General features: G+C 41.4%; 3 protein-coding genes across 9 annotated transcripts; 1 reads left to right on the top strand and 2 right to left on the bottom strand.

Annotated features, from left to right (window-relative positions):
- Positions 1 to 245: 245 nt before the first annotated feature.
- lipia (lipase, member Ia) lies at positions 246 to 9,538 on the top strand. 3 transcript variants are annotated; one of them, XM_030439117.1, is made up of 12 exons: positions 246 to 302; positions 2,009 to 2,065; positions 2,496 to 2,579; positions 4,284 to 4,654; positions 4,748 to 4,856; positions 5,809 to 5,910; positions 6,053 to 6,142; positions 6,990 to 7,157; positions 7,353 to 7,442; positions 8,297 to 8,405; positions 8,509 to 8,682; positions 8,793 to 9,538. In XM_030439117.1, the coding sequence occupies exons 3-12, from the start codon at positions 2,522 to 2,524 to the stop codon at positions 8,875 to 8,877; spliced, it is 1,356 nt and encodes a 451-aa protein (XP_030294977.1). In that variant the 5' UTR covers positions 246 to 302; positions 2,009 to 2,065; positions 2,496 to 2,521; the 3' UTR covers positions 8,878 to 9,538. The 3 variants fall into 3 exon arrangements, with proteins under 3 accessions (XP_030294977.1, XP_030294976.1, XP_030294975.1); XM_030439116.1 differs by lacking the exon at positions 246 to 302 and having other exon boundaries at positions 1,845 to 2,065; XM_030439115.1 differs by lacking the exons at positions 246 to 302; positions 2,009 to 2,065 and adding an exon at positions 2,175 to 2,322.
- LOC115594849 (SH3 domain-containing kinase-binding protein 1) lies at positions 9,539 to 13,190 on the bottom strand. Of its 4 annotated transcripts, none has more exons than XM_030439120.1 (7): positions 13,048 to 13,190; positions 12,671 to 12,770; positions 12,376 to 12,476; positions 11,294 to 11,392; positions 10,991 to 11,208; positions 10,816 to 10,879; positions 9,539 to 10,293 (listed from the first exon to the last, which is right to left on the bottom strand). In XM_030439120.1, the coding sequence occupies exons 2-7, from the start codon at positions 12,699 to 12,701 to the stop codon at positions 10,255 to 10,257; spliced, it is 552 nt and encodes a 183-aa protein (XP_030294980.1). In that variant the 5' UTR covers positions 12,702 to 12,770; positions 13,048 to 13,190; the 3' UTR covers positions 9,539 to 10,254. The 4 variants fall into 4 exon arrangements, with proteins under 4 accessions (XP_030294980.1, XP_030294981.1, XP_030294978.1 ...); XM_030439121.1 differs by having other exon boundaries at positions 12,424 to 12,476; XM_030439118.1 differs by having other exon boundaries at positions 12,671 to 12,693; positions 13,048 to 13,183.
- A 692-nt stretch (positions 13,191 to 13,882) lies between these two features.
- LOC115594094 (uncharacterized protein C2orf16) lies at positions 13,883 to 22,146 on the bottom strand. Of its 2 annotated transcripts, none has more exons than XM_030437888.1 (10): positions 22,016 to 22,146; positions 20,442 to 20,503; positions 19,578 to 20,261; positions 18,589 to 19,236; positions 15,710 to 15,813; positions 15,409 to 15,517; positions 15,214 to 15,304; positions 14,890 to 14,961; positions 14,632 to 14,781; positions 13,883 to 14,416 (listed from the first exon to the last, which is right to left on the bottom strand). In XM_030437888.1, the coding sequence occupies exons 2-9, from the start codon at positions 20,480 to 20,482 to the stop codon at positions 14,641 to 14,643; spliced, it is 1,890 nt and encodes a 629-aa protein (XP_030293748.1). In that variant the 5' UTR covers positions 20,483 to 20,503; positions 22,016 to 22,146; the 3' UTR covers positions 13,883 to 14,416; positions 14,632 to 14,640. The 2 variants fall into 2 exon arrangements, with proteins under 2 accessions (XP_030293748.1, XP_030293746.1); XM_030437886.1 differs by having other exon boundaries at positions 13,883 to 14,421; positions 22,016 to 22,145.
- Positions 22,147 to 22,520: the final 374 nt, after the last annotated feature.

Here is a 22,520-nt window from a genome sequence, read left to right as displayed (position 1 = left end):
GCATGACACTGCATGTTACGACCCTAGAGGTCAAATGTTTCTATTGCCTGTCTCTACTGGAATAACCCTCTTTTACCTGAGTGAGTGTGTGATTGGTTGCAGGCGTGTATAAGTGGTTGCAGGTTGCCCCGGGGAGCTAATTGGCTGCTCCCCGAAGTTTAAGGGCCGGCTCCTCCCAGTTCCTGGAGGCTCTCCTCTGTTGTCCCAGACTGCCAGCACGTGTGATGGTATACAAGCTATGTTTGTGAATAAAACCATTTAAAAATGCTTTGCTGCTGGTGCTGCTTGGGGGACAGGAAGAGGTGAGTCTCATTTTCATGTTGTGCCAGGGCTTCCCCTAGGCCCTGGTCGTAACACTGCAAAAAAAAAAAAAAAAAGACATTTTGGTTTCAATATACAGCGAATAACAAGATGATTTTGTAAGGGAGTACACTTCATCAACCATCAAAAACCAAAGTAGGACCTGCTTTGTTTAAAAGATCGATAGAGTATGATTGTGGTCGGTTGCTCACTGTAACTGCAAAAATCCCATGCATCCAACAAGTCTAAGATTGGACATAACTGTTTGATATCAGACAGACTTCTAGATAAGTCATGGAAATAAGAAATGTGCCAGTTTGGCTTTTGTATCGAGCAGGAAAAATAGTTGTAGCATCACGTGTTTGAGTTAATATGCCATACTTGACTTTGCATGTGCGATGTCTACGTGAAATGATATAATGTGCAGTCTAATTCAAATATTCATGGTCCCCAGAGCAGAGGATGAAGCTGACTGATGTTTCCTCTAGCACCAGGTGCATTGAATTGTTGCATGAATTGTCCTCAAATTTGTTTAAAACTATCAGATTTTTTTATACGCAATAAATCTCAGACAGCATTTTAATCTGATATGATGAAAAGTTAATAAAGGAAAAAAAACCCTCCCCCCTCTCGCCCATAAAAGCCAGACTCCTCTCTCATAGTCTTGACTACTGAAAAGTACACAACCCTCCCCCTAATGTGCCCCGATGTATTGATATTACTACAATCCTAACATTAGCATTGAGCCCCAAACACTGCTGTGCCTATTCACAGAAAAAACAGCATGTATGTAGACTCCGCAGTACTTCATGTTCATATTAGATTTTATGAATACATTGTTGAAAATACTTTTTTAATTACTTAAATATGCTTTAGAAATCTTGCCCCCGTTACACATTGTGGGAACTTTTATTTTGATTATTTCATTTTCACAGACATAGGATTTATGTACGAGGAAATTTCCAGGACCTTAGAATATATTTTCAAGACAAACAAACACCTAAGATTAAAGTTGATCTTTATTTTTTTAATTTTTTGTTATCTTTATTTTACACATTCAACAAGTCTGTTCAAGTCTGACAGAAAAACAAATGATGATGAGTCACCCTAGAATGAAGACTTTTAGTAAAAAAAACAAAAAACATTTGACATTCAAATAAATACAATTACTATAAAACACGTGCTTACAAAGACACTTTCATCTACATAGACACTCTTTTACCTACATATAGTTAGATATACATGGATTTAAAGTAAAGGAAAGCTGGTGGAGGAGAGTTAGGACAATCACAAATAAAGATCTCTTCTGAGATGTCAAGATAGATAAACAGTGTGAGGAGTTTGTATTGTTGCATCATTTTTGTCCAGGCGAGTGGACCCGCACTCCTTCCTGTAGGAGGAACAGGTTTCTGGAAATGCCCTTTACATGTTTCACTTTCACTCTAAATGTCGTGCACATGAATAAGAATGGGGCTCACTATACAGAAGACTAGTTTGTTTTTGTAGATTCAAGCTCGATAGAGATCCAAGTAACTGTCACATAACCGGTTCAGGAGTGACTTCACAGGAATGTCTCACCTGTGAACACAATGACCTGGAGCAAGGGGTGTGGTTATCCCTGTGAGAGCATGCAGGGCGGGAGGATTGCTCTGATGTGTCTCCTCTCACTTCCTGAACACTGCCTGAATATGTGGAGCTGCAAACACAGGACGACCTGCAACACCTTTGACAACACCGGACCTGGAAGTAATATCTGACGGCAAAGGTGAGGCACTGATGGCAATGAAGAATTGTATACTTTGTCGCTGTTGTCAGGTTTGTTGAGGTTAAACCTGAGGAACACACTGAACCCTGATTGGACATGTAGCAGAAGAACTTCAGTTTCAGTTATGATCACAGTATCATTGGTTGAAGTTGATATCAGTGGGTGGAGCCAGACGCTGAGTTATAGCCAGCTGATGTCATCAAGGTTTAAATTATCTTTGTTCCACTCATCAGTTACCAGTTTCAGCACATCAGAGGGTAAGTAGATCAGTAACTGACCTATTTTCTTCTCTTCCGACCAGTGAGATTTTAATCGTCAGGCAAAGTGTTCAGACGGAGTCCTCCACCTGTTGCCCTTCATTGTGTTACAGGCCAGGCTTTGAGTGACATATTCCTATGTAATGGTGTGACTGTGATCACTCTGTCCACAGATCATTTGCACGTGTGGCTGTTAAGCATGATCCTGTGGCATTGTCTGGCACTGCTCCTGCTGATAACTGTTCAAACATGCACAGGTAAAACACAACACTGTGAAGTGTACACAAACACGCGCATAGAGACAGCCACTTCTACCAGTGAGTATGTAGTTAGCGTACTCCTGCACTGTAAAATCTGAAGAAGGAAACCAATTACATCAAAATTACCACATGAAGTAGACTAATGATTATAAACTGTTCACACTCTTGAGCACACACAACTTGGCTTTAACAGTCTTCTTTACTCAGCAGTTCTGAGTTAATCGGTTATTGGACTTGCTCACAGTAAAGTCGACTTTTAAGATTTACAGTGTGGGAAAACACGACAGTCATGTAACATTTGAGGAACTGAAATTTCTTTGGAAAACCAAGGCCAGTGGCTGTCAGTGCGGTCCAATGACACCTGACAGAGATCCACAGGGCTATCAGCTGATAGATTTGCTTTGGTAATTACTTGAAAGGCAATTCTAATCTATCGTGTAGCTGTGACTGAGAGCAGCTGATGGCATTTCTTAAAAAAAGGCAGGCTCTGAATGTATACGCAGAGGGCTCTGTAGAGGTTTATACGTGTTGATTTGATTTGTCAGGGGGTTTTTTAACAGGAAGTGAAAATTTTGTCAGTGATCAAATGTTTATTCGATCTCAGGTCAATGGCAACAGCGAAAAAGAAAAACAATCCATGCAGTTTGGCGGGTGGTATCGCTTAAATCTAAGCGTTTTGAAGGTTTGTGGCTGAATGCTGAGAACCGGAAAAAGATAATCACATCATAGTCTTACTGGCGTATAAATATTTTTTAGGCTGTATTAAGCAGAGGCGGCAAAAGTTCACACATCTTTACTCAAGGAGAAGTACAGCACAGGCTCTTACATGTACTCAAAGTATCAGAGTATCAAAGTTTCCCTCTTAAGTTAATTTCTACCGACCATTTCGGTGCAATGCTAGAGTTATCATATATCATATTAATGTAATTCAAAGACTACTAAACTTAGAGGTGGAATCGGAAGATTTGTCCGAGCTGTTCACACTAGAACACACTAGAAAGATAGCTGATTGTTGAGTGTCATTCCCAGCATGTCAAATACCCATTATTGGTTGGTAGAGCGTCATAAATAATTGATCATTTCAATCAAATGCATCAAAAATATAGTGGCAAGCGTGTTTTTAAAAATGTAGGAAGTTCAAATAGTTGCGTTCAAGCGTAGGGAGTACGTGTAAAAAGTTGTCCAGGAATATAAATACTCAAGTAAACTACAGGTGCCTGGAAAAATCTGCTTAAGTACAATGAAGTATTTGTACTTCCTGACTTACTTACTTACAGTAGTCCTTAACTTTACTTCCCTCCTCTGATATTAGGTCATTATTAGTGTTACTTGTGTTTTGTCTTAGCCACATGTTCTGCTTTTCCAGGGCTTTGTCCATGTGAGCGATCACAACATTTGGTTGCAAGTGTCAGTATCACATCTCCTTGTTGCTAAATTGTCTGATTTCCCAGTCAAACTTGTTCACGATGTGTCTGTCTGAAAATGGTTTCAACCTAGTGTTGCATAGGAATACTCCCACACTGAGTCATGTTATAGTTATGGGGTAAACGTCACTGATGATGGCAGAAACTTTGGATCATAAATACAAAAAGGTTACACAACCTTTCTTGAGCAATGCTTAAGATCCGAACGCTCACGTCTTTGTTTGTTTATTCCTTTTGTTCTCTCACTGACTGCTCCTCCTTTTGTTTTTACTCCCAGCTCAGAGGTGTGATGAATTCACAGATCTGGATCTCAGCCATGCGATCATTGGAACCAGCCTCAAGGTTCGGTTGCTGCTGTACACCAGGGATAATGTCACCTGTGGTACACTCATGTCCCACACAAACCTGTCCGCCCACCCCCAGTTTAACTCCTCCAGACCAACAACCTTCGTTATTCACGGGTACCGGCCCACGGGATCTCCACCTATATGGCTGGACAACATCAAGGAGATGCTGCTGGTCAGGAAAGACATGAACGTCATCGTAGTGGACTGGAACTACGGAGCCGCCAATGTGAATTACTTTAAGGCGGTGGATAACACACACAAGACAGCCGACAACCTCACAGCTTTTATTAAAAAAATGCAGGTAAGAGATGTATCTGACCCTCAACTGAAACCATTTCTGCTGTGTCTGGATAGACTGTGCCGTGTAACAAAACATATGACTTGATCTTTTCAGGAACACGGAGCCTCTCTGAGCTCCATCCACATGATCGGTGTCAGTCTCGGGGCTCATATATCAGGCTTTGTGGGTGCCAACCTGGACGGGTTGATTGGAAGAATTACAGGTAAGAGTGTGCACATGCTGTATGAGGTTATTATAGGTCACCGAAACTACAAAATAAAACTAGGTGGGAAAAACACATGAAATAGAAAATAGACTTTAGATAAAAGAAATGATAAAAAATGATCCCCCTGGCACCACCTTGGGGGCACCACTGACTAAAACATTAAACATCATTAAATGTGTAAAAATGAAACAGACATGTTCACTCTGGAAAATAACTGAAACTTAACCGAACTCAAAACAAAACTGAAATTAAATACTTGTGAAAAATAAAAGACACTTGAATAAGTCTGATGCATGGTACATTCCCCTTCAGATCACTTCCACCATCTTCACCATATAACAAGTATGATGTCTGAATTAGAGCAACTGTTTTTAAATAATTCGTAATATTTGAACTGTCTGAATATTTGAATCTCTGAACTGTAAAATGCCTCTCTCACACCTAAAGAATTATAATTTCAATTCTAGAATAAACTTCTCAGCTCTAGGAGAACGGTCTTGTGCGTTGTTGACAAAGGGTTTGGCACATGGTGATGTGAAGTGCTGATATAGAGGACTTTGGTCACAGTTGAATTGCAGCAACATGTCACTGTTCAGATTTTGCCCATCTGGGCAGGAGTGGAAAACATCTGCACAGTTTGGATGATTCATTTGGATTCATTTTAAAAATGCCAAACTGTAAAACAGAAGTGTATCAGTTGAAGAAAACAAATTCCAAGAAAAAATCGATTATGAAATACGTTTGGAAAACAGCAATACTGGTTCATCAGATGGGTCAAATGATACAGTAACTTGATAATTAATGACGTTGTAGTGCGGAAGTCATAATAAGGAAAAGACTAAATCCTTACAGCAAGGTGAACATTTCAGCATCTTTGCAGCCTGCAATTTTCCCAGTTAATGTTGGGTTTGGGGATGAACTTAAAGCTCTTGTAATGTGATGTTTGCAGCACTGGATCCTGCCGGGCCTCAGTTCACTGGCACCACTCCAGACAAGCGTTTGGACGTCACAGATGCCAAGTTTGTGGACGTCCTTCACACAGACATAGATGGTCAGTTAAACTAAAAAACATTGTGATATATATTCATGTAGTCGTTTATAATTGTTTAAAATAATGTACAAATATGTGTATTCAAGTATACATGTGAATTGTAAAACTCATGGTCATTATCATACGTGGTCTGTGTTGACAGCGCTGGGCTTCAGAGCACCTCTGGGTCACATTGACTTCTACGCTAATGGAGGAACAGACCAGCCTGGCTGCCCGAAGACCATCTTTTCTGGTAATGTCTTTAAAAATGCAAAGACCACCACTGAATTGTTGGCTTATAATAATAGTTATTGGAAATGTGGAAATGATGCTGTATGGTATGTAGTTTCTGGGCTGTCTTCATCAAAGGTGTTGGCGTCTAGTTCGATGATAAAAGAATTCAGCGGAGGCAAGGCTGGGTGGAATGATAGAGCAATCTTTATTGAAACAGATCTCAAGCCTGCGTCCGAACCAGTGCGGCCGCTCTCTGATATTCTCAAATCTATGGCAAAGTGATGCCCAATGCTTGGCCCTCTGCTCTATCAGAAATCCTCTTGAAACTTCGACCTTGGGAAATCTACCAATTACCACCCTAATTTCTCTGCCTGTGCGGGCCTTTTTAAAAGTCTATTCGCCTGCATCTACCTACTTCTTCTAATTGGTCACTTTGGTGGATTGAGGGTCCATCTATCCAATAGGAGAAAGATTCCAGATGGAGTGACCTATCTCCACTCCATCTGGAATAGCTCATCTTCTGGACATTACCTAACTCTGCTGATGAGAGATTTAGCGCTTTCAGCCTAAAGTTGACAGGATTGTCTCTTCATGCTTGTATGGAAATGTATACATTAAGTCAGATCGAACCTGTTATGAGAGATAAATTCAGTTTTAGCGCTCCCTAGGGGGCCTTGTGCCCCTGCTAAACTTTAACGCATACACAGAGCTGGTTAATGGCTCCTGAGGCCCCTGGACATGTAAACGCCACACTTCTTACCTCACCATATGGTAAAACAAACGCAGTTAAATCTTAGCTCGAAATGTGTAACTGTGCAGACACCTCAGGTAACAGTCCCTTTTTTGGGGGGGTCACACCTTTACAGGAAGTTCCTACTTTAAGTGCGACCACCAGAGATCAGTGAATCTCTACCTTGACTCTCTGAATCGGACGTGTGCCAGCAAGGTCTTCCCCTGCGACTCCTACAAAGACTTTCTGGATGGTAAATGCTTGGACTGTGACCGCTTCGGGGATGCAGGATGTCCTGTCTTTGGTTGGTACTTTGATTATCTCGTGACAATAAAGAAAGCCCATAATTTCTGTTTTCACTCCTCAGAAAGATGTTCCAAAGATGTTGTCGAAGTGTTAATTGAAGACCTGTGCAGTTCTGCTGGGGTGTTATTTCTGTCTTCAGAGATTACTGTGTGTTGTTGTTGGTCCTGACGCAGCTGGTTTCACTCTAATCCAGGTTATGACGTGACACAGTGGAAAGATGTCCTGCTGAGGCTCAACCAGACCAAAACTTACTTCACCACAAATTCAGACTCTCCATTCTGCAGTAAGTAACAGGACACTAATGATCACATAATAATAATCTTTAGAAAACAGGCAGAAAACACAGCAGAAACCCTTGAACTCAATGTGGCAACTGAATACACAATAATGTGCTTGTTATAGTTTTGTGAAATGATGCTTAACATATGAAAGTGAACTTCGTGCCTTACCCATGGCTTAAGCTTCAAATGTTGGAGACTTCCCCGAAAACGGTCCGAGGGTTTATTAAAAGAAAAAAAAAGAAAATACAACACAAGGCAAACGAAGATAAATCAATTCAAGTAGATTAGAAAGATTAGTAGCATTGCCAGTTGTGTTCAGTTGCACTGACTGTGCATTATGTAACCATATGTAGCTGTTTACATGTATCAGTCACTTTTTCATTGGCCAAATGTGAGCGGATTGTAACATGATGTGAAAAAGGAGAACTTCCCTGTCTCTCTCTCTCTGAGGACAATGTTGTATAAGCTGTTTAATTCTGCTGGACTGTAGGTTTCTTTGTATAGGACTTGGGTCTCAGTGCCTCTCTCCACTACTAAAGACCAACAGTAGCATTGGTTAGTTTAGAAATTAAGTACGCAAACATGAACCAATAACCAGTTGAAGTCCCACAGAGCCCCTTTTAAGATGTCTTTTTAAAGGGTAGAGTTACATGTAAAGTTTGAATCCAGATTATTCCCACAGTTTTAGCATAACTTCATATTAAGAAAGCTGCGCCTTCTTGAGCAACATGACGAAAAAAGGATGGACAACCCTGAAATTGAGAACCACTTGTCCTGAAAAAAAGAGTTAATGAGATTAATTAATTCGTACTTCAACTGAAAATATTTGTATAAAAATTTCAATCTTCTCTCTCAGTGACAAGCTACAGGCTGGAGGTGGTGACATGGAACCAGGACGTGCGCAGGGGATACATGACTGTTAAACTCCACGGTAACGGTGAAGTAGCAGTGGCGACCATTGACCAGTAAGTTTTCACTTCATCCATCAGTTTGGCGGCAAATATTCCACCATGACTGCATCTTCTTATCAATGTGACTGTGTTTTTTTTTTTTCTTTCTTCACATCAGTAAAGCTGCAGAGTTCAAGAGGTACACAGAGACCAAGCTGTTTGCCCAGTTTGACAAAGACATCCAGTCGGTGAAAAAGATGTCTCTCAAATTCTCCTCTGGGGAAGCACTGAAGCCTAAACATAAGCTCCGCCTTCTCCGAATCCGTCTCACACATCTGGAACGAAAGGAGAGGTATGCAACACACACGGCTTCGTAATATCTTTCAGAGGCGCGATCTGTTAGACATGTGAATCTAGCTGTGGGCTGTAGATTTACAGAAACATCGTCTCTGTCCTTCACAGGCCTCTCTGTCGATACGACATCCTTCTTGAGCAGAATAAAGAGGTCACCTTCAGGCCCCTTCCCTGTGAAGAATCCAACTTCTGAGACGAAAACGTCAAAAGATTTCACAGCTCGAGCTGGAAGACATTGAGCCGACTCTTGAGTCCTGCCAGGATTGCGCGGGACCGACACAGCATGTCAGAAGATCAAGCGTGGCAGCGGTGTGATCATAAGTGGTCTGAAAAAATCAAATGTGATATATTATGTGTGTATATGTTTGTTTTAAGATAATATGTATGTCTTCTTAAGGAAAAAGAACATGGGGAATTAGACTTCTCATTCACGCATTTGCAAATGAATGACTCTCAAATGACCTTCTGAAGTTTTTTGCCAGGAGAGACCAAAGCTTTTTATTTTTTTTTAAGAAATGGACCCCGTCTCAAGCGTGCCTCTGAAACTCCCACCATTAATCTCCATTTCGGTCACAATTCAGTAAGACCGGGAGAGAAAGCTGATGATTACCCAGATCAAAACTATAATTTTATAGAATTACAAATATTTCATCAAGACTGAAAAAGTAAAAAGTATTAACAATTTTTTCTTTGATCCCTCACGACTTCCTTCCATGAAAGCACTAGATTAGATTTCTCTAGCAGATATGTCCTCAATCAAACGTCACTATTTTTTTTATTTTTTTTGTATCATGTAATTATATTTATTTGTGCATATGAATGTATCCTTACTGATAATAAAAATGTCAAGTCAATAATGTCCAACATCTTTAATGAGCTCACAATGCTACACATTACAACAGATTAATTAAGTCAATTTCCTGTACAATCAAAAAGGAAACTATTCACATTTCTGAAAACTACACAAACCTAAGATGTTATAGAAGCTTCCTCCACATAACATTTATTTATTAAACAAACGATAGCTGAGACCATGTAGCTGCCGATTAACTGCTGGCTCTTATTTCATGTTTTTCCTCTCTGTTTCACTGTCAAATCGTTCTACTTGTTAGGTGAAGAGAAACTGATTGAAAAGATGATTTTTCTTAACATCATAACTCTTTTCTCCCCGGGTAAACAGAATAAACGTACTTAAACCCCAAGACATTTCAAAAAGCATGTCTCCCACCCCAGGAAGCTGAAGATGCCAGAGTCGGTCGACGAAACAAATTAAAATGTATAACACGGCCATGCAGCGGTCAGCAGATACTCCCCTCACTGTGACGTCAGACGGGAACAGTTTCTTTGCTCCCGCCGTCCCTTACATTTACACTTTCAACAATGAGTCAGTAAAAACACTTCTTGGCCTGCCTTTTGACAAAAATCCGAAAAAACATTTCCTCAAATAGAGGCACGGATGAGATCTTTTAACACATGATGTATCAGAGTGTAGTGTGTACAACAGTGTGTACCACGGGACCTTTACAGCATGTCATATCAGGATCTTACATGATGCATCGCTCTACTCGGCTCATTTAGACATGTGCTTCTTCATACGTTGAATCTCCATCTGAAACAAACGAAAAACAAAAAATCAAAGCATGAGCCGAAGATATAAAGCCTGATATTCACACCTTAAACGGACAATTTAAGTTCAAAATTGTTATTATTTGTTTCGGTGTGACTTGGAGATAGAGATGTCCGTCTTCTCTTCAGTATCATGAAATTAGATGGCACTCGGCTTGTCGTGCCAAAAGACATACATTCGGAGAACTCGACGTCTGTTTTCCTGCAATCATGACCGTTTACTCAAACTAATCCACAGACCATGGTGTGAACCGTTTCATGTAGGAACTATTTTCTTTCTCACAGGACTACAAACATGAACCGTATCACTGCACAGAGGGAAGTGTTCGTCCATTTTTATCACTGATATCTCAAACTCAGCAACTCACACCAGAATAATTAATGTTTTTGTTTTGGGGTGGACTGTCTCTTTAAAGTAATTCTGCCAAATGTTTAATATTGTTTTATATATTATTAACATTCTAGCAGGCGCACCGCATGGATTCCTTTGTTTCTCACAACACACCTGTAAAGTCAGGCGAATCCTTTTCTCCTCATCGAGCTCATTCATCAGCAGTTTGATTTCTTTGCTGCAACACGAGACAAATATTGAATCAGAGCGGTAAACAAAACTCCCTTGATTGAAACCATAACATCGTCAGTGGTTGCCGGGGATGGGGACAACATTAACAGAGCCATACTTGTGCTGGCTCTTCATCTGATCGAACTGGTCCCTCAGGTCTCTCAGCTCTGTCTGTAGCTGTTCCAGGTTGGGTGGACTGTGTTTGACTGGACCTCTGCTGGGCTGCGGGGGGTCAGAGTTGAGGCCCGGGGCGGATGTCTTGTGCAGCACGGCAGAGAGGGCCTTCGGTAACAGAGTGGAGAGGGACTCCGTGGGCACACTTTTAGCCACTGCTGCCTGTGGAGATAACCCAACAATACTTTTCCTGAGAGCACGCCCAAAATCTGGAGATATTGATTGAATTTGTAAGTTTTATACTCACGGGCAGGGCAGAGCCATTTTGATTTGTTTCCTGAGAGTTTTCTCCTGAGTGCTCCTCACTCTGGTTTTCTTTTCTTTCCTCCTCCATCATGAGTGTTACCTGTAAGTCAAGTCTAGTTTGAGACGTCTTACAAGTCAATTATAGGATACTTCACTCCGTTGTATGAAGTATGAAGAAAGAAAGAAAGAAAGAAACTGTTCAACATGGCCTTCAGGTCGGCAAAATTCTGAGCATTTTGCTCATACTTATTTCAGGCTAAGTCAATTTTAACCCTTCCAAGTAAGTGAGTAGGTGGATATATTTTGCTTCTGTACGTGGCTGTGCGAGTGTGAGGCAGCTTAGAAAAGTTAAATTTATCCCAAGGACAGATGGGACACCAGCACACCAGACCACACACTCCAAGTCATAGTAGTAGTAGGCTATATTTAAAGATGCAGTACGCAGTATAACACATAGTGGTGCAGTATTGTAGTTTACAACATTCATAAATGCAACTAAAATAGCAACAGAGTGTGAAGAAATGACAGCGCTGACGTTATGTCAGAGACAGCTATGTATTGTGTTGCAGCGATATCTGCTGGAGTTAGCATGCTACCCAGCTAGCCTCTAACAGTCAAGTCACCCCAATAGTCTGAAAAGAATCCAACAACACCTGGCCACTGTTGCTCTGATTGGTTAGTGGACATTGCTTGGTAAGGGTGCGGGTTAGATGATTGGTTAGATTGGGAGGGTGAGGAAGAAAGTGTCAATCAAAGGCAGAGGAGGGGTTGGACTTATTAAAATACTTTCGGGAAAATAAATCACCCAGGGAATGGGAATAATGGGCCGTCAGTACAATGGTATGACACCACGCGAGAGGGAGGTCAGAAAAACATCTTGTTATTGAATGACAGGAAGGGCCAGGGCTAGCTGCTTTGCATGCTAACTCTGGTAGATAACCCTGCGACGCGTCACACAGACACTTTTGACATTAACGTCAAAAACTGTTACATCTTCACATTCTTTTTCGAATGTTTTAAGCTAAGTTTTTACATATTGAACCTTTTAATTCAAGAGAGCAATTATCAAACGTGTATACTTCCCAGAGTCTGGAGCTCTGACTGTAACCTCTCATCTGCAGCATGAGCTACCTGCTCATTCAGCCTCTCCGCGATCGACACAATTGAATCAAACTCTTCAGTCTCTTTGAGAGAAACAAACAATTAAATGTTAAAACCCAGAACTAATTAATGTTTATTTTTTTCAAAGCAGCAAACCTACATGTTTATGATTCAATTCCCATTCAGCCTTTTTTTTTTTTATTTTACATGCAGCATTCAAGCATGGTAGTATTTCAAATTATACTGCGACAGACACGACAACAGTTGCAAGGCTTACCAGGAATAAGAGCTGAGCTATAGCTGCCCATCACGACAGAGAGGAATACAAGTGGAGAGAGTGAAAGACAGAAAAACCTGCAGAGTCTTTAAGTCTACATCTACAAATGACAGATTGGAGCAAGTCAGTAGAACAGTCATAACATACCGGCAACTTCAGTTTGTACTTTACACTGAGATGATAAATGAGGGGAACTACATTTGGGTGGCACAGTGGAGACAGCTGTATGTGTCATGCCACAGCAGTGAACAGATATGTGACACATGCTGTGACCAATGCTCAGGAAGGATACCACTGACAGATCATACAGCCATTAGTAAACAGAGTAATCAATAAACCAGATTATTGTCAGATAAAGGTCTAGTGCACACACTCACCTTGTCTGGCCAGCGTCGCTGGTGAGATACAGCAGCATCTGCAGTAACACGACACCGTCCATTGTAACCCAGTGTGGTCTGCAGAGCATGTTGTGATGAGGAGTGGTACAGTCAGGGCTAAGTTTAGCTCAGGACAGAGAGGAGCTCCACTCTGCTCACAAATATCACCGGGTGCAGAGCGAAGGGCGTCACAGGGTGAAGGGCAAGAGTCGTGTTTAAAGGGACAAACCAGAGGGGAGTTGCACAAAAACTGGTGTTTAAACTGGTGAAAGGAAAGGAACGCAGAAATTGCATTTATTGTGAAAAACTCAGTAATTGTTTTGGTTACTTAAAGGGACAGTTCACCCCAGAACCAAGCATGGTATCCCTTCACACTGATCAGTACACCCATGTTGAGATTTTTATGATTATCGTTAAAAATAAAGTTACAAGCATGAAAAGTGTTTGAATTTACAGGCAGATAAGGGTTTTCCTGAATGAGGCATTGCATTATGGGACATGTAGGACCTAGCTTGACCCATACTAGACACTAAGTGAGGGTATCTCAGCCCCACTGATTCACATTGACCATTTATTTACAAAACCCGAGTCCCCCAACTTAATGGACATACTAAATTGTACAGCAATCTTTTTTAGTACAATTTTGCAATCTTGTTTATTGATATTGAACTGTACACTGAAACAAGAAAGACTCATTTGAACTTTGTAAAGACACATTTTCTTTGAGTTAGAACAACTTTGATATATATTTTGGGGACATTACTTGACAAAATAAATGATTAAGTGTTTCTGTCCTTTGCCCTAATCTAGAAGCAAAACAAATGAATCTCAGATGGAGCCTGTTAAATCTGATTTTATTTCAAGTCTCAAACAACAAACTGAACATGTGATTATACAAGCTTTACAAGGAGTATCCAAGTGTCTTTCGACAAGCAGCAGTGTCTAAACAAAAAAAACCCATGACTAATCCAAAATCTAATGAGAAGTCTTTACAAACAATAAAGTGAGATTAAACAGTTCATGGACTGAGCAAAACCGATATGCTGCTGGTCAACAAACAAAATGCTAAAACTTTTTCCTGTAAAATGAAGATCACAAGCAGCAAATGTCTAATAATTATACACCGGAAAAAGGAGAACAGGATAATGTCATGGCATATGTTACAAAGACTCTAAAACAGAAGTACTGCAGTACCTCAAAGATGCAACTGAAACACTTGTATCAGCGAACAAATGTAAGCAAGAACACTTCCACGATATACAGGCAGGGTGGGATTTAAATGAGAGAAGGGGTTGTGCAGTCCACCCAGCAGAGGAGATCTTGATGAGATTTGTCCAGTTTCCAGTATCATGTCCGCAGACTGTGGGACCTGTGCTGAGAGATCAAGAGACTCCTCTGAATACAACATGTCTGGAAGAGCTTCATAAGTAAATTACAGATTGCCATGTCATGATGAATCAAGATTTCTTTACAGTGAAAACAGCCAAACTCATAATAAAGCCTACTCAGGGCCTCAAGAATGATATTCAACTGTTAGAAATCGCCATGCTCCCCTTTCACTGCAACACCATCATGATAACCTACCGGAGGTCGTCACCAGCGCTGTTGGTTGGCCCCTCTGTTGTACGGCGGACGCTGACGCATCACTCTCATGCTGCGGTATTTAGACATGATACTTTGACTTTTTCTGAACACCGGCCTCTGGGTTGGGAAGGGACGTGGCACTATACTCTCCTTAAAAAAAACAACAAGAAAATCAAATATTAGTTATTAAGAAAGGTAAGTCAATGAGCAACTTAATATCTCTGGGCAACCACAGATCTTACTGGAGGGTATACATACCATGAGCGGTCTTCTGATATTTCCAGACAGATCAGGGAATGGTTTCCTTGGACCACCAGGGAACTTGGGCCGCTGCAAAACACAACAATGAAGGATGAGGACGTACAATTTGCTGCCAAATTAAGACAATTTACATACTTTGTTATTCACAAGAGTTCAACTGTAATCATGTGACTGAATTATGAGGCCAATACACAACCAGGAGGCTGAAAAAGCTGTTCTCAATGATGCCTCCCTAGGCTGAATTTAAAAAAATACTATTTCATGATTTATCTTCACAAATTACCTGGACAAGCTCTGCAAAGCCTTTCTTGTTTCACTCACCTGCATGTTTCCAGGTCCAGGTCCTGTTCGTGGTCCTGGTCTCCTGAAGGGCCTCACAGGTCTCTGGTTGTCCTGCATCATATTAAATGGCCTGCAAAGAAGAAAATAAAACTTTGGAAACAGGAAAAACTCTGCACTAGTGAATCAAATCCTTGTTTCAAAAATTGAGAAAAAAAAAAAACTTATGGCACATACCTAAACATCCTTTTATCCAAATAGTTGCGTCTTCGCTCGTCAGGCGATGACCTGAAATCATTCGTCTTTGAGAGTCTGTTTGGTGAGCTATCTGAATCTGAGGAGTGATCTACAAGAGGAGAGGAGATGATAAACTTTTTGTTGAAGTTTTAAAAATGTGTACACAAAACATCCATCCATCCATCCATCCATTGTCAACCGCTTATACACAAAACGTGAGACACTGAAACAGAACAATTGTATACTGTGGATCTACTCGGGACAGCCCTCTCGAAACAGGTGATGACAAAACTCAACTTGCCATTTTTTGGTTTTGGGCTGCGAGATTTCCGAGGTGAGCCGTCCTTAGAAGAGGAGTCCCAGTGTGACAAAACAACAAGGTCACGTTTCTCTATGGGAGACAATCTGGGAAAAGACCAGTGGCGGCAGAGTTAATCAGCATTTCTATCAGAACATCATCTGTGGCTTTTGTCAGTTTATGGACAAATTAAATGTTGCCAGGATACAATAACAACACATCATTTGTGTTATCAGTGTTTAAAGGAATCAGACTGCAAGTAAATAAAATCACCCTGTCAACTCTAAGAAGTATAGCAATTTTAAACCAGTAATGAACAGCACTCATTTGCAGGCAGACAAATGATCATATGCATCACATACTGTATGGGTACTTACAAAAATCATGGAATGTCCATGCTTCTTTACTCCTATTTTTGTACCCTGAATCAATCTGAGCTCTCTTCATTTACTCAGCGACTGTTAGAGCAGGCAAATATTGGTGAGAACTTTTAGATATTGGTCTAGATCACATCACCAAATCTTCTCTCATCTCTCAGTCACGCACAGGAGGACAGTGTCTTGTTTTCAGAATTTACTTCAGAAGGTTGTCGCATCAGGTCGTTCCAAGTTGTTCCTTTAGTTTCATGATTCAAGAGGTGTCACAAGATGCTCAGAGAGTAAACAGAGCACTGGATCTTGCAGATATCTATAGTTTAAGTGAACACGTCCAGGTTGAAGATTACGTCGTCATAACAGCTTCTCTCCAGAGCTGTGATTTTAAGAGGTGATCCAGGGTCCTTCCCACAAACAAGTCCAGGTTTCAAGGCAACTTTTAGAAGCTTTGCAGTTCCCGCAAGTGAGACCGCTTTTCCTTCACATCTCCAACTCTTCTTCAAATTTGGGTCGTTGGGAATGACTTAGGATGATCTCTTCATAAAGTGATAATCTGATGTGTCTGTGGTAAACAGTGAAGGAGGTAGCACAGTGCCCCATTTTCTTCATGTAATAGTTTCAAGTTACAGCTGAAAAACATGCAGAGGACATATTTTTTCCAATCACACGTTCAATGTCTTCACGGGCTGGCGTGTACAGGTTGGGTTAGAGACTTCGGGTGAGATGGACGATGTTTGCATCAGCCTTGTAAAACGGCTACAATATTCTTATTTCCCTCAGGATAGTCAGGTCACGTCTCATCAGACACTGGGACTGATCACAGCACGTGCTGACCTGTGGGTCCAGCCTTGATGCCTTCACACTGAATTTTAAAAAGGGTGGTATCATGAGACTGCAAAGACCAGACTGATCTTGCCACTGCCCCCCACACAGTATCAAGTTTTGGCCACTTGCAGATCTTTCACCTTGTCCTCATCTATTTTAAATCCATTCTCTTCAGTCGCTCCAGATTCACCACTTGTGTCCTGTCCTTTGATTTAGTCTTCTTTTGTATTCTCCACCACTTCATACATTATCTTTTTGCTGACAATTACAAGGGCCAGGCCTTGTTGGTATGAATAAAATTCAGATGGCCATTTATCGGCACTACGGTTGCACGTTTGACTCCTACTTCATCAGAATACTTTTCCATTTTCCAGCTTTGATGTGGTAAATGCTTGACGAATTGAAGGTCTCATGACCGCAGAGAAGAAAAAATCTCCAGGGCTTAGATGCACTACTTGTAGTGTTGGTTGTAGTTTGGCTCCTCTGCCTTCTGTCAAATGGGAATGATGCAGCTTGATCCACAAAGATCATTCTTCAGGTAATGCAGATTGCAATGAGCCAGTCCTTCCAGCACTAATTAATTCACCTTGCACACAGCAAGAATCTGATTTCAGCTCCAAAAGTCCACTCCAGGTCTATAATGCACGTGTGCATTTAGTATGCATATGATGAAAAGCATATAACTGGTGTGCCAGATTAGTCAAAAAGATGAATTGTTCTGTAGTTGTCTTGGATTTAACTTATTTTTTACATTGTTTAACCCCTGAAGTTTTATAACCGTAGAACTTCTTTTTTCATTACTGGCAGAGTGATGTGCAGAAACGATTAGAAATTAGGACAATTTATTAGTGAAAATGATTGTAGGTGCACTTCGTCATCTAACCGATGGTGGCTGGTAATTGCCTTCACAACAGAAATTCATCTTCATTGTTGTTTGGTTTTTGTTGTCTCCGTTGTCAATAATCACTGTCATCCATCTTGTCATTGTGATGGTTTTCAAAGCAAAACAAGTTGTCACAGCACGGACTTGCTTCAAATATGTCCCTTGACTTGTAACTTTGTGGCCTCATGTTTCACTTAGTGCCATGAAGAGTAACGATTCAATCCATCTCGTTCGCCATGATCCATGTATGTCTGATTTGTTGCAATTATTTAAAAAGTAGCAGCACAGCAATTTCAGATTAAATGATAAACGCAGTCCTCTTCATTTCCTCATTTTCCTTACACAGCTTTGCCATTTTATACTACATGTTGTTAACTTCAATTTGCTTTTGTCCTCTACTGAGGATGAAGGGGTCTTCACAACATGCTGAAGAGCATAAAATGCAAACTGTGGAATCCTTCAACAGCACAAATCAACTATTTTTCCACACTCCTCATCAGTGGCAAAAAACACATTTGTCAGGTTTTAACACAGGCTGGTGTTAGTGATATGGTGCGTAACTGAGCACTTTCTCTTCAGCCGACTTGATAGGAAGATATTTTGAAATATTGGCAGCAAGCAGACAGGGTGGCATTTGAAAACTTTTGCAGCGTTTCATCAACTGAATCAGTGCTGCACATTTAGCTCATCATGACATCTCCATTTTCCGCAGCTGGCACCCCCTTCACATAGACATTCTTTCTTGAACTCCTAATCATCATCAAGCCCCTGCGAACAGTGCTAGAAGGAAAATACCGTACCTGTGTGCGCTCAGGGACCGGCGAGACTCCACCTGTTCTGTGTCAGAGTCTCTTGAAGACTTGCTGGTACTGCTTTCTTCTTTTGAAGGGGAGTGTTGTGGTTTTGGCCTCCTTGGTTCCAGGTTTCTCAGGGGAGCTGCATTTGACTGGAAACGTTTCTTCCTGATAGCAAGAACAGAGCTGACATTTCCCTGTGGGGCAGGGTCGCCCAGGCGAGGCCTGGGTTTTAATGATGGAGGTATTCTGAGCCTCATGAGAGACTCTGCTTGGACTTGTCTGCCCTTAACCATGAAGCCTTTATCTCTTAGAGACATAGGTTTACCACCAAATGGCCTACCACCAAATGGTCTGGGAATATTGAGCAACTGGGGTCTTTCTCTCCTGGCGTATTTAGGATTGCCATGCTGCAGTGCAGGGTCTGAAGAGGGCATGCTGATGTCTGAGATCCTCCTCTTGCGGGGTCCTGCCACTTGCCTCTCCTGAGGGCTCCTGTGGTAGGAGGATGACGGTGATGGTCCTCCTTTCCATGAGGGGGATCTGAAAGGGGGCAGGTGAGGGACATCCTGTGCCCTCTCTCTACTGTGGGATCTGCTGCCCTGCCTCTCCATTGGGCCTCGCTGCCGCCTGGAGTCTTGCTCAGATGACCACCTGCATATCCATCAAACAATAGAGAAATCATTATAATGACAGATCCATTGCCATGTTAAGTGGAAGGCGGAACTTTTAACTTTTATCTTAATGCAGCCCCTTCATTATGCCATGACAGAATGAAACAGGTAGGAGAAGTAAAGCAATTACAGATGTAACACTCCTCTCACTGGCAGGTGAGACCACATTTACATCAGACCCCATTAATCCCCTCTAATAACTATGAGCTGGAGAAGAGTAGAGGTAATCATTACGACCCCTGTGACAGGGAGGACTGGGCCAGCTTTAAGCCTCTTCTTTAACAATTTTACCCAGCTGGGATTGTGGCTTCACTCCTGTACCTCTCTGACATTGAGCCTCTCCCATGCATCTCTCTTGGGCTTCTCTGTGAGGGCCCATGTTCTCCATTGTGTGGATGAGAGAATGCTCCACCCTCGTTCCAACGCTTCATGCCATGACCAGAGTGCTCATGGGGCCTTTCTCTGGGACTGTAATTCCCACGTGGGTCTCGGTTCCGCTGCTCCTGATGCAGAAAACCTGGCTGCCTTTTATGACCCCTAAAGGAGCCCCGGGAGGCCGGTGCAGAGCCAGGCCTCCTATCAGTTGAGTGGTTGCGAAAATGTCTTGGGGAGGGTGACCTGTGACCTGAGGGGTGGCCGTGGAAAGGTGGACCCCTTTGACCAGGGGATCCTTGTGCAGGACTGCGAGAGGATGATTGATGCTGGACATGGGGGGACCGGTTCGGCCTTGATGGAGAGGGCCTCCTCTGGCTATGGTGTGGTTCCATTTTGGGGGGGTACGATTGAAACGAATCCTGATGTGGGGACCTCCAGTTATTGAAACGTGGCTCCCTTTGCTCTCCCATCAGGGGGGCTCTTCTGACAATTGGGGGGCGTCCTCTACCTCTGGAGTCTCTCGGGTTAAAAGGAGCTTTTCCTGGGTAGCCCTGGGCATCTCTTCGACTTTTGGAGTTAGGGTTGTAGCTCCCTTCATTCGGACCATTGCCATGACCATCTCCATAAGGTCTGATAGGACACAAGACAAAACAGAAATTGGTTGGATTACAACATATAATGAAACTTTAAAAAACACCCTAACCCTAATGCAAAAACAAGGACTTGCATCTCACCTACATCACATTAGTACCCATTAACATAACACCAAAGTATCTCGGGGCAACCTGGCATAATAAAAAAAGACTTTACCTGGGCTTCAGGCGTGGTGGTCCAAAATGTGGTCGGACCATCTTTGAAAGCAAATGAAAAATCTGCAGAAAAAAAGAAAACATATTGCATTAATACTTTTTCTTTTAACAACTTACAGCAATATCTGACCTTCCCTGACTCCTTAGTTGAAACAAGCATTCAATTTTGACGCTGCACCAGTAATCTAATAAATATGGTCTGCATTTCGACCAAATCAGTAATTTTGGCAGAGCTCATTGTTCATTAATAAGTAACCCCACAGTAAATAAGTACAAAGTTAAAGCAAGTTTCAGTTTCTTCTTATCACCCATTACAGCTTGTCTTCGTCTGAAACTGTATCAAATTTTTTTATTTTTTTTTTAAATAGTGTGTACATTTTATATTAATAGTATATAATCAAAAATAGGGTACACATCAAACGAGCAAACTACACAGTGCATTTCTTTCAAGTTAAACTTTGCTAAAGGCCACCACCAGCAATGTGTGAACGATCAATCAGGGTTGACCTTTCAGTCAGTCTTAACCTAATCAGTTACTATCTTAGATAGCAAAAAGATTACACAAGAGACAAACTTCAGCGTATTCCAGCTGCCTAGTAAAAATACACCATTTTAAAATCATATGTTTGAATAAAGTATTTATTTTTTTAATGCGCACATTGAAATGACTCCAATTTAACATTTCCGGTTATGCAACATGCACCCGAACCAGGAGTTTGTTGTTGTCCTCAACACGGTGCAACTCTTAACACAGCTGCCACAGTGCCATAAAAAGCAGATGCTAAACATACATCACTACAGAGCATGTGGTTTCCTTTCCTGACAATATGGAAACGTAATAACTCGATTGCCTACAATCCCCCGTAGAGAGAATCAAATTAAATTAAGTTTCAATCCAAACGCGGATAAATCTCTCAAATACTGCAATTCAGTTAAGTTGCAAGTTAGACTCCCGTAAAGAGACGCAAAATCAGAAAAAACAATAAATGCGTTGCCTCTTTTTCCAAGTGCTTTTTTTTTTTTTTTTTTTTTTAAATACTTTTATTTAATAAGATGGCTACACCACATTTAAACATGTACGTTTATACGGGACCTAACCTTCTAGTTAGGCTGGATATGTTGGTAGAGCCGCCCTCGGGTCAGTTTCAGTCCTGAGCCTTAAATCTTGGTATAGGATCTGGGCAGATCCTGCTTCCATTTTTGGAATCAGCGACTGGCTTACAAAATAACACGGCTCGGTATTTGTGATACATTTCTGTGGACAGAGCAAATCCTACACTAGTGTGGAGAGTAGTGACACTCGTGCCCAAAAGTTTCGGTCTGATTAAGACTTAGCAACGAAAAAAGGTTGAGATGCAGGTCGCGCTAGTGCAAAACAACCTAATTTTGTTGCTAAGGCCAGTTAGCTGTTAGCTAGCCTGGGTGTTTTTTCGCTCGTTTGTAACGCTGCTGGACGCCGCTCTCAGATATTGACATTCATTAAACAAAACAAATAACTCAATACATTTCCCCACGGAACGAAAACTTGAGCCACGTTTAAGTTGAATTAGGTTATTTGGCTGACTTGTTACTTACCAGATACAGGACCGTCGATGAAATGAAAGCCAACCTACGTTCGACACAGTTGAGCTGCTCCTACTTGCTCGTCGCACCGTCCTCGCCCTTCAACCGTTTAGCAGCCAAACTGAAGCGCCACCTGCTGTCTCGGAGTGGAAACTACATGTGGTCGCAGACTTCTCGGAGGCAGACACATTTGTTTTTCGCCACAGTTTTGGAGCTGTTCCTTCTGAAATAACAATCCTGTTAAACAGTGTTGTTAATGTTATTTTTATTCTCCCAGCTGATGACACCAATGGGAAAAATATAATCAATGCACTCTTCCAAATGGATGTGTGCTCTTCCCTATTCTACCTTTTTATTGGAATAATTTTCTTTCTAACAGGCTACGAAAATATAATGACTCTTACACCACACCCAGTAAAATCAAATAAGTTAGTATAACAGATTTTACCCCTATCACTATCTTTTTTGAAATGTTTGTATGCATTTTCTGAAAAGACTCAAATGAAACTATCACAAA

Source organism: Sparus aurata, chromosome 13 (genome assembly GCF_900880675.1).
Source record: "Sparus aurata chromosome 13, fSpaAur1.1, whole genome shotgun sequence".
Classification (NCBI taxonomy): Eukaryota; Metazoa; Chordata; class Actinopteri; order Spariformes; family Sparidae; genus Sparus; species Sparus aurata.
The sequence above is the reverse complement of the archived record's forward strand: the minus strand, read 5'-3'. Positions and strand labels throughout refer to the sequence as shown.

What these genes read in the sequence shown, in the direction of transcription:
- lipia (XM_030439115.1), top strand. Translation starts at nt 2,190, where the DNA reads ATGATCACAGTATCATTGGTTGAAGTTGATATCAGTGGGTGGAGCCAG. An exon ending in GTTGATTGGAAGAATTACAG is followed by an intron (nt 4,857 to 5,808) that starts GTAAGAGTGTGC and finishes TGATGTTTGCAG; the next exon opens with CACTGGATCCTGCCGGGCCT. An exon ending in CATCTGGAACGAAAGGAGAG is followed by an intron (nt 8,683 to 8,792) that starts GTATGCAACACA and finishes TGTCCTTCACAG; the next exon opens with GCCTCTCTGTCGATACGACA.
- LOC115594849 (XM_030439118.1), bottom strand. Translation starts at nt 13,136, where the DNA reads ATGCTCTGCAGACCACACTGGGTTACAATGGACGGTGTCGTGTTACTG. An exon ending in AGTCAGAGCTCCAGACTCTG is followed by an intron (nt 11,393 to 12,375) that starts GGAAGTATACAC and finishes CTTGACTTACAG; the next exon opens with GTAACACTCATGATGGAGGA. An exon ending in CAGATGAAGAGCCAGCACAA is followed by an intron (nt 10,880 to 10,990) that starts GTATGGCTCTGT and finishes CTCGTGTTGCAG; the next exon opens with CAAAGAAATCAAACTGCTGA.
- LOC115594094 (XM_030437888.1), bottom strand. Translation starts at nt 20,482, where the DNA reads ATGGTCCGACCACATTTTGGACCACCACGCCTGAAGCCCAG. An exon ending in CGGTCCCTGAGCGCACACAG is followed by an intron (nt 15,814 to 18,588) that starts GTACGGTATTTT and finishes GTCTTTTCCCAG; the next exon opens with ATTGTCTCCCATAGAGAAAC. An exon ending in CAGCCCAAAACCAAAAAATG is followed by an intron (nt 15,518 to 15,709) that starts GCAAGTTGAGTT and finishes CTCCTCTTGTAG; the next exon opens with ATCACTCCTCAGATTCAGAT.